We start from the raw sequence: 12,462 nt of genomic DNA on the forward strand, positions 1-12,462 counted from the left end.
ACATGCAGTATATTTGCCACGATTATTGAGTGTGAGAGTTTATGTTGTAGACCAGGTTGAGACCCAATGCTGCTGAGACATGTTGTACATGTCGGAATCCCAATCCTTTTCTCGGCAGCATTGGTTGTAGACCATGAACAAAGTGTGCACACATTGTGCAACATGTATGGATGGGCATGTAGTTTGTGCCGACAAGTGATATTGTATTGCCATGCATGTATTTCTTGTCATTATATTGCTGAGCCACATGGCTGCACAACAGAGCTGAGCTTTAACTTGTCCATTGCTTTCTTACAGATCTGCTCAATCTTGTTTTGACTGGATCCAGGTTGTGGGTGTAAAAAGGTGCAGCACAAAGCAGCCAGTCCGTAAGCAAATTTATTTACCTAAAAAAATTGACAAGATCACAGCACAAACAGGATTGCAATTGCTAGTGGTAATGCCAACAAACAATTGCACCAGCAGAGCACTGAGCCCCTTTTAGGCGCATTGTTGAAGTCAACTACTCTGAATGTCACGCTGAACAAATCAGCCGGACATGAATGGAATGAAATTGAATACTCACTTCCAAACATTGCTCCATTCAGAGGGTCACGCTTTAACCGAATTGGACGCCTTGTCCCAGGTGGCAACGTTGCCAGAGTCGTCATGTGTTCATGCTTATGACTCTCACTGTCTCAACTGAATACAGCGCCAAAGACATTGGCGCTCTCACGGCTGCCCTCTCCTGTGGAAATTGCAGGCAGCAGCCTCAAGCAAGGCTTTTAACAGCCTCATTGAAGGACTGCAATACTGTGCAGAACAGAGCGACATTGGTGAGCTCATGAGACCAATTTACTGCAGGACAACCTCCTGAAACTGGTGGGATCAAACATTTGTGTGTGTCTCGTGGTCAAACTGCAAAAGTTTATCCTTGGTGCCCTCTGAATTCGCTGATGAGCTCCCTGATAGAGGAAACGATGCCCACGGCTGACAGCGCCAGGGAGACTGGGATGAGCACGTAGCAGAACATCCTCTCCCACCGAGGCAGCCTGTGCGCCATCAAGTACTGCACAAACACTATCATCATCAGCAACCAATCAGTAAGACTGTCATTATTGCACATTATCGTCAGTACACAGCAGCGGCAGGACTGTCCATTTGCCGAGCTGCATGCTGCCTCCTCCACACAGAGATGTCCCAATTGCGAAACTGAGAATGTTATAGACATCATCGGATGGCACAAAGAAGCAGCTATCCTAAGGGGATGCATGAAAGGATAAAGGGGGGATCTGTACAATTTCTTGTCCTCTTGTACGTTTCCTGATCGTGGTGGTTTGCGTAATCATGCTCTGAAGCACTCTTGGCCAAAAACCATGAAGAAGCAAAGGGGAAGAATCATAGGGGCGAAAAAGGGTGAGCACGCCAGGGCAATGATGTCATAGCAGCGTAAAACCCTCAATAAAAAGAGGGGAGGAAAGGGTGCGCGCACCAGGACGAAGAGGGCGGGCAGGGCATAAGCGCCGGCGAGGTCGCCCAGAGCGGCGATGATGGCCATGACTGTGGAGAAGTAGGGGAACGTTATGGAGACCAGCCAGCTCAGCGCTATGCCCGCTGTGCTCACCGCCGCCCATGCACCGCGGCCCTTAAGGCTCGAACTCTCCTCCACCCTGCAACACACAGACTTGTAAATGATAGAAGATTATGTTGATCATCTTGAAGAAGGGTTGAGTGGCTGTCGTGCAGTGCTGCATGCCAGTAAATGGTGCCAGGCAATGCAGGTAGCGAGCCCTGGAGACCTAGGCCCTGCTGTGGATGCATGAACCCGCCTCTCAAGTACAGCCAAGCTCCTCTCAGCAGATTTGATAAAAACCTTCCCAACTTATTAGCATCGACGGAACTTCAAAGAGAGTAAGAGAGAGGCAGAGGAACATTGGGGGGGCTGCGCACCCATTTAAGGAGGGCACAAAGAGGTGCAGGAGCAGGTGCGTCCATATGTTCAAATTGATCTGCACCACACAGCAGCCACTCTAATCAGTACTGCATCAGACTTGTACACCCTGAGCCTGACACTGAGAGCAACAACTGCAACAGCCATTACAATTGAAGGGCTTTGTAATTTCTGGGACCCTCAATCTTGTCAGACCACTGGCATTGATGTAATTGACACGGAGGTCATGCGGCTATGATGGAGGATAGAATTGCACACGCATGGGTTAACACCACGCACAGCGACCATGCAAGCACTTTTCCAACATGCATCTTGCAAATGTGCATGCCTGGCATCCTTTAATTCCTTATTCCAGTGGCATCAATGCATCTGTCAACGTGACTTGTTAAAATCACAGGAGGACCAATCAGGACCTGATGCGCACCATGTAGGCAACAATGCAATGGGCTAGCAGGCCCACATTGGCAGCCATGAGCCAGGCATCCTGGGGCAGGATAGAGGTGAGCGGCTTGGTGAGGTCAAAGTGACTGCCCAAGCGGTAGTAACCCACTGAGCCCACCGCCAGGTAGACGACGGTCATCACTGACGTCACCGCCGCCACGGCGCGCGGAAACTTCCGGCGCTCCTTCATCGCTATCAGGTACCTGCACAAAAATCATGGCGCCTGTTTAGGCAAGGTGAGGCATGGCGCCTGATCAGTATCAGGCAATGTGCATCATGCTTTTTGTGAGGATGCCGCTTCAGGCACCACCTCTTCCGGACATCTGTTCAGGCAACTGTCACAATGACAGACAAGGCAACAGTGTACCAACAGAAGGACTATTACCAGGGCAAATTGGGGCAAATTCTTTCAGCAAATCTGTAATTGAATCTTTCAGCAAACCTTTGTGTACCAGCACGAATACTTAAGTTGTCAAAGGTTAATAGTTGGGCTATTGACCCAATGCCCGCAAAGGGATTGCAGGGAGAAATACTGTGGCTTGTATTAATTGGAAATGTCTCGGAAGTTGGAAGGGTCTGGTGTGAATGGCACGCACCTCATCCAGTTGACCTGCCCACCAAAGGTGAAGACAGCATCAAAGATGGCCACAAACGGCGTTGACACATCCTCCGGCCTGTGAATGATCTCCGGTGGCCTGCATGCAACCAACGATGCTCCTTCGCTGGTGGAGATGAAAGTGAAAAGAGGTGGACACACTTGAAAAGGAGGATCTCGTACTTTGTCTAAGCACCAGTAGCTGGAGCTCAGAAAGCCATAGCAACTTGCATGTTCACGGCCGGGCAGCCCCTTGGCATGGCAAATATAGGAGACTACGGGCGGGACTTCTGTTGCGATGCGGACCGAATATCTGTGTGGGCAACAAACATGCCTGTAGCTGTGTACGTGTGGGGTGACGCAGATCTTGATGGCGGCAATTGCGAGCGCAACCAACATACCCAGCGTGCCCACCACGGACACCGCGCTCACCTCCTCAATCCCCCGGATCTGCGCGCACAGAAATCCAAGATATCACCTTTCATGGCGAACAAGAGACATGGCCACATCATGCAAAAGCAATGGCCTTGCCGCAAGAGCAGAAGTGATCCTTTACAGGACCAAAAATCCGTAAAGGCTTCGACTGCTGGTTGTCCAAAGTGGGACACTCTGAATAGGGTAGAAGCTAGCACATCCCCTGCCCTGCATGCATGTGGCAACAGCTGCATCCCTGCCAGCTGTTGATCACACGGCAATGCAAGGGATACACAGTGACATTTCTGAGCCGCCGCCCAGACAGTCACCAACATGCGTGAGGCATTGCACCCCTTCTTGGACAATAAGTTTGACTGAAGGATGCTGCCAGCAGACTCTATGAGGGAAAGTAAGATGACAAAAGCGAGCAGCTGACCTGTCCCAGGGGCAGCATGATTGCGGCCACGATGGCGGCAGCAAGGCCCTGGCTGAGCCGGGAGCGGTAGAAGATCTGCTGCAGGGCCTCCATGGAGGTCAGATGGAAGATGATGGGCTCGCCCATGATGGTGAGGTAGACTGTGCAGTATACCAGCCGCCGGCCCCACACCCCCATCGCCGCGCCGCCCAAATCATCAAACACATGCGCGTTCGGCACCTGCGGCCAATTAAATAGAAATATAAGGCATGATCCGATAGAATTTCTCCTCCTGAAGAGATGGACCCGGCACCTGCGGCCAATTTTCTTCTTAGGGATACTGGACCTCTTAAATGGTCACGCTTTCACTAGCCACAGAGACACATAGCAGCCAGCGTTTGCCACGTCAGCGGCCAGATTCCCACAGGAGGTGAGCATGTGAGATTTGCACGGTTGATCGCCCCACATCTCCTCTACAGTTTCAAATTCTCCGTCCTACAATTAACTTTCACTTGGTCGGGAAGGCATGTGAGAACACAGAGAACCCAGGTGCAATCATGGATTTGACAGAGCAACAGTGCTATGATCTCACGAGGAACAAGGGGCAGGGCAGCTTGCCTTCTCGACGAGCAGAGTGAAAAGTCGGCCACTGTAGATTGTGCCGAGCGCGCAGATGGCTATGATGGCCAGCGCTGGCACCCACCCCAGCCGCGCAAACACTGATGGCAGTGTCAGCGATCCGAGCCCAAGCATGTCACCTGTCGGAAAGAAAAAACAATTTGTATGCTTTCTTGGTTCTGTATTTTTGTTTTATTGCATCTAGGAATGCATGGTTACGCATGCCCTTCTGTGCTTTAGATGTCAATTGACAGGATGCTGCCCTGTCCCTGTCTGGGGGCTTCTGAGCAAAGGTCATTATCTTTTGAACTGGTCTTCTGGGGCGTGCGAGTGTCTGGTCTTTTCCTTGCTTGCATGGTCGCACAGTATTGGTGCAGATTGAGGATGCCGCATGTGGTAAGGAAGGCATAAAGGGCGCGGTGTGGGATGCAGTAACAGTTTTCAGGGTCCCCAGAGATCTCACCTAGCATGATGAAAGTGGTCATCAACACAGTGACCCCCACCGCTGTCCCCTTGTTTTCACGTGGCGCTTCCTCATCGCCTAGCCCTGTGGAACACAGAAAGTGTTCGAATTCTCAGGTTTTCCTCTGATAAGTACTGGAAAGTGCCAAGACAATGGGGGAACAACTGCAAGCAATACTGCAGCCTCCTACCTGCTGGTTGGCCGACTGCATCCGATTGGTCTATGCATTCTGCAGGATTGTGATCCTCATGAGCAATGAGAGGCTCCTTCACTTCTTGATCTTCCCTCCCCATCGCAGCCAAGCTTCCTGAAAGATATCGACCGTTAGCTACTTACTATCTGGACCATGACAAGCTTGCAGACAATTTAAGTCCTAAAAGGAGTTCCACAGGATGGTTCTTATCGTTAAGGCCACCATGAGTCCCATTCTCAGAAAGGCATATTTCACGATCTGTGAAGGTGAACGGTGCGAGATGGACAGGCTTTTCTCCGAAACCTCCATTGGCATAACCATTCTACCATTCCAACGCTCATAACAAACAATGAGAACGTGGATCATGACAACTTACAAGGCACAAAGGTTCGGATCAAATAACAGGTCGTCTTCAGCTGAGGAGACCCCAGTACACGAATGCTGTACCAGTATTGGACCAGTAGCTGGTCAGAACAGGGACCCTGACAACAACTCAGTCCGTTAAAACTCAAGCAAGATGCTCAAAGCCGCAATATATTTGGACGAATGCACAGTCATCATCACGGGACCTGCCGAGGCCTGGCCTGAACAGGAACGTGGTTCCGGAGTCAATAATTGACTGCAGGAACGCTTGCTTTGCAGGTGGGCCACTCTGAGCTGAAATAACGAAGGTGGTGCGCTCGCATCACATGATTGCTGCACGGATTGCCTGCTACAAAAGGCCCTGGCTGCGACCCCCAGAAGCTGCGACACCCGTGTAACGCAGGCCCAGGATGTGTCCTACAGGTGGCGCCAGCCGCACTTGTATGACACCATTTGGATCCTGTGAGATGATTTGATACGGACTAGATTGAAGTACGAAGAGAGCTCGTGTTCCTTCAGCCAGCTGGTCAGCAATTTTCGCTCGAATGTGATGCGATGACTAACTGTGCATATGACGAAGCTTTCATAAAATACATAACATAAAATACATAACATAAAATAATGTGTATGTGATGCTCTTTTGTGAACATGCCGTAGTCGACCACAATTTCTTTTTATAAAAAGTAATCTTTGACTGTGCTGTGGTAGCATCCAATATTTGTGGTGATTATTTGGTCCAGCCATAGCCCTACCAGTGCGATGGAGGCATGTGTCATGCGATAAATGCCTTGCAGGTGAGGATGCGATTCGAGGATGCTCTACAGGTGGAGGGCTTGTGCCTGCCAGCCCTCGACAGGCTGGGCGCGTACCATGCCTTACCGGCAATCCACGATGATGATCCAAACGTCCAGATGGGCACACCAACGGCGGCGTTTAAGCATGGTGGCATCGAAATCTGTGCTGCAGTTGCAACCTTGCGCACAGCAGGCGTGCTCCCGGCATTGGACCAGGTGCAAAGATATGCTGAGGAAAAGTCATTTGGATGCCCCTTACTTGCATGCAGACCTGCTGACGATGACCAGCTGCAAGCTGAAAGTTTATTTGATTGGGACAAACGAATTCTTATGCCTGCGCTGGCATCATGCCAGTGATCGCTTGCTTCACTCAGCAGCGCATATCATCTGCTTGTGCCAAGTGAAGACCCGGTTGTGGATGCAGGTTGAATTGTACCCACGGTCAAGCACAAATCATGTTGACAGCTCCCTTGCACCAGCGCCACAGCAATGTGACAATCTGCGTGTCACCTTCCTGCAGCAGCCTGAAGGCTGGGACACTGGTGTAGACTGGCTGGCTCCCGCCTGCTGCGATCAGGGCATACAATCCAGGTAAGTGCACAGGTCATGGCGAGGAACCTGTGGAATCTTTCGAGGTGGTATTGCCACCTGCGCTGGAATTGTTGCAGAGTCATGCTGCACTAGAGCAGCATGTAAAGCCAAAACGGGGCAACGGCCTGTCCCTTCCGGTATGCTGTGGGGCTCAAAGCATTGCTCCAAGCTTGTATCTGCCGTCCGTTTCAAGAGGCTTCAATGCCCGCACTTGCCTGTCATTGTGTGGCTTGGCATGCAGCACCCTGCCAGTGCAGCTGCCGTTTAGCAGTGATATGTAGAGTTGTGCGCAGAGAAAACCTCTGCAGCAGCAATGATGCATTGCAGGTTGCGAGCCACACTAGCACACCTCCGCAGAGACCACAACTGGGGCGCCAAAACCGACATTTATCACTGGCCAGATCGCTTACCAGAACGCGTGGGCAGGCCAGTAGGCAGGGCTGCACTCATACAACCAGCGTTTCCCGCCACAGCCAAGCACGTGCCTGAGGGGACATCAGAATTGTTGCTGTGGCACCATAAAGAGGATGAAAAGGATCTGGAGTTCACTTTTTATGATCATTTGGAGAAGATCGGAAAAGACGAGTGGCATTACGGCTGCACAGTAAGCTAGCAGCGTGGAGTCACAGCCTGCAGGTTGCAACAGACATGCCACAGATATATGAAGGAATGTCCAGCAGGGATCTTTCCAAAATAGATGAACAGCACGGTCGATGTTCATTGCTTGTTCAGAATCTCTGCCTGTCTGGCCGCCGTGCTGACTGTCAGTGACAGCAAATGCCCGTGCCCGTGCATTTAGGCTTTTACTTGCGGGTACTGGGTGCAGACACTGCATTTCAATGCGTTCCTGGCCGCCAGCGGCTGTCTTCAATTGATTGCTTCAGAACAAGCATTGCAGTGTGGAGATATACTGACTCGTGGGGCAACACTGTTAACAAGCTTGTGACAATCATGCTGATTGCCGTCCTGCCAATATCAACGCCATGCACAAATGGGGCCTTCATGAAGCTGATAGCCGTACTTCTTAGTCAACCTTGCATGGCTGATGAATTGAAGCATGCAAATCTTAGGTTGCAAACTCAAGTGGGACAATCTGTGGGTGCTCACGCCAGAAGCAAGCAGGTGAAATGACATGATCATATGATAGAACTACAATTGACAGCTTAAGCATGCCATCTGGAATCCTACAAGATTTCCGAGCAACCCCAATCTAGATCCCCAATCTAGATCTCTTGGCAGTCGGCAGCTTCCTCCAAGAGGGAAGCTTCCATCAAGACCCTGATCTCGGCGAGAACCTTACAGTCGGGTGAACGCCAAATGCACCAACATAGACGTGTATATTGAACTTAGGCTTCGCTGGCGTGCTGAAACAGCGGGACATGATGTCCCGCTTAGCGCTTTTTGAGGCTTCCTTACCAATTCTGCCTGCAGATGTTGTGCAGAACATCTTCGAGCACTTGTCCATGACGGATGTCTGCAATGTTGCCATGTCCGGCAGGATGTTTCTGGAATTGACTTACCAGATGTCCACTGTGTACCTTCAGCTGTGTAAGACAGACAAAGCGTACGTGTCAAAACGCCTGGACAGCTTTTACAATTTTATTGAGAGGCGTGTATCGAAAGGAATGCAGGTGATGTGTTTGATTGCATGAAAGCCCAAGGAACCGATCCTATTATTCCCTGTCCTGGCATCTGGACATGGCACTGACTTATGAACCTTGTCCAGGTGACAACTCTGTCGATCGAGCACCCAGTACCTCCGACTGGGCACGAAAATGCTGTGAAGGTAGCTGAAATCATTGCACTCTGTGCTGGAACGGTTCAGCACCTCGTCCTGTCCAACTTTTGGATGGCACACTTCGAGCCAAAACACGCCTTGAGGGTGATGGCCCCCGGTCAAACAGGAGTAGCACCATGATTTGAGTGATAATTCTACAACATCGCAATCCTTTAAAGCTTGCATTCCCTTGCTACCCTTTTGCAAGCCGTGGCATGACATTTGCTGATTCTGACCATCTGCGCTTTTGCACGCTGCAGGCTGCTGTATGCTCATGCAAGCAGCTAAGGTCTCTCTCACTCTGGCAAAAGCTGCGCAAGCGGCCAAGTGTGCATGAGGGAGATGTGCTGCAACCATTGCTGGAATGCCTGCCAGAGCTGAGGGCGCTTCAATTAAAAGAGGTGACACATCCGCACATCTATGCGTAAAGCCCATCGCTCAACCATAGCACTTGGTCCACCAGGCAGATCAAGGGTAGATCTGTGTTAGCGAAAAAGTATCCAGCACTGCATAGATGGCATTGCTTGTCAGCACTAATTTGCCGTACATGTGTTTGACCTGCTGCATGGCATTGTCTTGATGCAGCAGACCAGCACAATGTGTTGCTGTGAACTGGAATGACGTGTCTAGTGCTTGCACCTGCAGAGTAAAGAGGCGATACAATTTGGTGTCTCTGCTTGGAATGAGAAGTACCAAACTCAGTGGCAGTGGGAGCCGGACTGCATATTCAGCAGGGACGTGATTGCACAGGTTTGTGCAGCCAATGAAAAGGGCCTCCAGCTGTTGGAGTGTGACCATTTAGGCCTCAAGGGCTGTTTTAGGCTCCCACCTTCACTGCGCTACCTGTTCCTCAACAACAGGCAAGGTTTGCCTTGGAAGAGGAATCCCCAGATTATTCTCGATGCTCCTTGCGATGACATCCATCGTGTTAGTATCTGGTGTCTTGTTCTTTGGCATGAGACATGTTGCAGGCTCACCTCTGTTCTTACATATTCAGGTCCGTCAAACTCCATGGGTGGCCTTGCCAGCTTTTGATCGGGGATTTGCCAAAGCTGGAAGAGCTGTATCTTGCCGGCTTCAAGGCAGAGGATTTTGAATCTCCAGACGGGAGTGCGATGCTTGGTCACACTGGTTCGCTGCGCGCTGCTTTCTTCCATTTCAAAGACTCCTCGGTGCGCTGTTGCTGACAACCGTTGCTTGGTCAGCAAAATTGAACAAGTTGCAGCCAAGCTGCGCACAGTGTGATTAGATCACATAAGCCTCCATGTTCTGCAGCCAGACTGCAGTCAAGAGCGATGATCAAAGCACATGGGAAGTTGTCAACAGTGATTTTGTCAAAGAAGTCGTGCCACACCACGAGAGCATGTGTCTTTAGCATAGTTTCTGTTTGGCAAATTATGGTGATTTTCTTTTCGAGTGAGAGGATTGCTGCTACTGCAGGTTGATAATGATAGCATGCCTAGGCTTGTGGGTATGCCAGAGTTGGAGGTGCTTTCGGTGACTTGCGGCAACCAACGCGGCGGTGCAAAACATATCCCCATGGACTTGAGGTAGGATCAATCCTCACAGGAACGCCTTTGAATATACGGTCCCCCTGGTCAGCCAGACTGACTCACTCTACAATACCTTGCATGCTTGTTTGCTTGTGCATCTCCTCATGTGACGCTTGCCATCATACTTATAGACCCGCACACCAAGCCATCTCACACGCATCGGTAGTCAAGGTGCATCGCGCGTCGGGATCCTTCACGTAAGGGGAACTTGGAACTCTCGATTATACGATCCAAGTCTCGACATAATGTGCAGCTCAGTGTCTTTTGCATGTGCATCTGCAGGTGTCCCAAGCTGAAAGACTATTTCTTCCAGGACTGTTTCCTGTACAAATCTCACAAGAATTTCCTTCTTCTGCAGCGTCTGTTTCAAGCAGCGCCAAATCTTGAAAGCCTCCAGGTGAGCATGCAGCCTTCAAGCTATCAATTTGAAAGGTGTTCAGCAACTTGTGCTTACACCCGTTGAAAAAAAAGTGAGGAGGAGCTGACCAGGAAGTCATCACAGAGAGCTGCAGAGCACCCACATGCGGAGCTCTCATTGGCCTCGCCTATTGAAAATGCTGCAGGTGGCGGTATTATTAGACCGCCGAGACCCCGATCATGGGCTGATGGAGCGTCTGTGGAGGGCTCTTAACACAGCTAAGAGCCTGCGCAGCCTGAATATCTACTTCCTTGATATGGAACAACAACTGACAGATCGCCAGGTGAGGACCTCTGCCATGCACAGCATGCCAGACAGTGGTGGCACACCAGCACGGGGAGCACATCTGCTGAACAAGGCCTGGCAAAATCTTCAACGTGCATTCAGCTGACTCCGTGCGGAGGAGCTTGTGCTAGAATCCTGCCCTGTAAAAGGACAGCAATGCCTCATCCTAGAGATGTGCATTCCTGCTGCCCTGCCGTGGCATTGCTGACAGTAAAGCTCCTGATCTTACCAGTGGAGGATGTTCATGGTTTTGCTGCTCTGCAGATTATATGGGCGCTGGAGCAGGCGTGGTTGGTAGAAGGCACGCAGCTTCCATGCCTTGAGCAGCTGGGCCTATATTCCCTCACAAATGCTGACCCTGTGTGGGCAGCCATCGACCTGGGCTCCCCCCTCGCAAACGAACAGGGCGTGCACGGTGTGTGCAATTCTGTGGGCCAGCTGGTGGAGAAGGCCGTGCTTCCAGCACTGCAGCAGGTACACCGTGACAAAACCTGAGTTGATATCCCAATGCTCGCAAAGCTGCATGTGAGGTCTCGACCGGTACACTTTGCACCTGTCTATATCGTATTGGGTACTGGGGGTGTCTTTGATATAGAGGAAGAGGACCAAGACTGAGTCATGAAAGGTCTGCAGATTCAGCTGTACCCAGTCAGGAGCGACGAGACGGGTATATTTCCCCTTTCTGGTCCGGGGCCGCAGCCTGATGGCCTCCCACAAGTCAGCACCGTGTTTTTGGAGGAGCCCAGCGCCTGGCAGCGCAATCGGCTCCTGAATTGGCTGCAACCCCGCAGCTGTGGAGCGGGTCTACAATCCAGGTGAGTTCCCAGCATGACGAGCGCCACTATATGCGCGCTGAATGCATGTATGCATCTGTGCCAGGGGTTGGAAACGCGAAGCAGAGAGCAAGGTCTGTGAGTGCTGACACAGGCTCAACTTGCTGACATGTCTTCTTTGATCTATGCAGGGCGATGGCATTCTTGGATCTGGTAGCTATGCAATAGCCCAGCTGGAGCAAGACGCACAGCGAAGTCCTCAGGACTGACTCCAGACAAGCAATGAGAATCCACAGATGCTCAAGCACATCCCTGTATGCCTGTATCATGTGTACATGCTAGCTAATGTGATGTTGACACGCATGCATATTGTGCACACTTCCTGCACAAAATGAAGGCATCATGATCAGCACTGTACAGTATATGCATGCACATATGCACATGTAATGATAAACGGAAGAGGGAAACGATTACAAGGACATCGACGTGGACCGTAAGTAGAGATCGAGTCCTCCCTTTCTATCCTCTCCTTTGATAGAGACAAATTTACCCCTTCATCTTAGGCCATAGTCCCTAAAACAGGACCCATACCGGCGGCCCCGGGCGGGGCAGGCAGGGCGGGCCGCATGCATGCGCAGCTGCAGGGAATCCCAAAATGGTCCAGTAATGTTTGCATGCGCAAGGGTGGGGTATGTATAGCTGACCATCAAGTTAGACGATGGTCTTGCTATCCTTGAGCGCCTAAGTTTTGTGGATTGCTTTTGTGACATGTCATCCAGATCTTAGGCAACGGTGTGTTAACACAGCAAGGCCAAAGCGAGTCAGGAATTTAGTGACTT

General features: G+C 50.9%; 3 protein-coding genes across 3 annotated transcripts; 1 reads left to right on the top strand and 2 right to left on the bottom strand.

The window, feature by feature from the left end:
- Positions 1–280: 280 nt before the first annotated feature.
- Positions 281–4,548, bottom strand: COCSUDRAFT_48325 (hypothetical protein; the record flags this gene model as incomplete). The annotated part of the gene is made up of 8 exons (XM_005645731.1): positions 281–1,048; positions 1,472–1,649; positions 1,930–1,988; positions 2,355–2,574; positions 2,968–2,981; positions 3,315–3,416; positions 3,817–4,035; positions 4,423–4,548. The coding sequence occupies 8 exons, from the start codon at positions 4,546–4,548 to the stop codon at positions 908–910; spliced, it is 1,059 nt and encodes a 352-aa protein (XP_005645788.1). The 3' UTR covers positions 281–907.
- A 3,847-nt stretch (positions 4,549–8,395) lies between these two features.
- COCSUDRAFT_33837 (hypothetical protein) lies at positions 8,396–10,056 on the bottom strand. Its single transcript, XM_005645732.1, has 6 exons — positions 10,035–10,056; positions 9,592–9,766; positions 9,240–9,454; positions 8,855–8,995; positions 8,544–8,699; positions 8,396–8,448 (listed from the first exon to the last, which is right to left on the bottom strand). The coding sequence occupies exons 2-3, from the start codon at positions 9,749–9,751 to the stop codon at positions 9,426–9,428; spliced, it is 189 nt and encodes a 62-aa protein (XP_005645789.1). The 5' UTR covers positions 9,752–9,766; positions 10,035–10,056; the 3' UTR covers positions 8,396–8,448; positions 8,544–8,699; positions 8,855–8,995; positions 9,240–9,425.
- Positions 10,057–10,428: 372 nt separating this feature from the next.
- COCSUDRAFT_54172 (hypothetical protein) lies at positions 10,429–12,085 on the top strand. Its single transcript, XM_005645733.1, has 5 exons — positions 10,429–10,544; positions 10,711–10,848; positions 11,115–11,324; positions 11,484–11,665; positions 11,815–12,085. The coding sequence occupies exons 2-5, from the start codon at positions 10,753–10,755 to the stop codon at positions 11,849–11,851; spliced, it is 525 nt and encodes a 174-aa protein (XP_005645790.1). The 5' UTR covers positions 10,429–10,544; positions 10,711–10,752; the 3' UTR covers positions 11,852–12,085.
- The last annotated feature ends 377 nt before the right edge of the window (positions 12,086–12,462 follow it).

This window comes from Coccomyxa subellipsoidea (assembly GCF_000258705.1).
Source record: "Coccomyxa subellipsoidea C-169, whole genome shotgun sequence".
In the NCBI taxonomy this organism is placed as follows: Eukaryota; Viridiplantae; Chlorophyta; class Trebouxiophyceae; family Coccomyxaceae; genus Coccomyxa; species Coccomyxa subellipsoidea.

Coding starts and splice junctions, on each gene's coding strand:
- COCSUDRAFT_33837 (XM_005645732.1), bottom strand. CDS start 9,751: ATGGAAGAAAGCAGCGCGCAGCGAACCAGTGTGACCAAGCATCGCACT. Junction 9,455..9,591: donor ACCCATGGAGTTTGACGGAC/CTGAATATGTAA, acceptor GGCAAACCTTGC/CTGTTGTTGAGGAACAGGTA.
- COCSUDRAFT_54172 (XM_005645733.1), top strand. CDS start 10,753: ATGGAGCGTCTGTGGAGGGCTCTTAACACAGCTAAGAGCCTGCGCAGC. Junction 11,325..11,483: donor TGCTTCCAGCACTGCAGCAG/GTACACCGTGAC, acceptor AAAGGTCTGCAG/ATTCAGCTGTACCCAGTCAG. Junction 11,666..11,814: donor GGAGCGGGTCTACAATCCAG/GTGAGTTCCCAG, acceptor TGATCTATGCAG/GGCGATGGCATTCTTGGATC.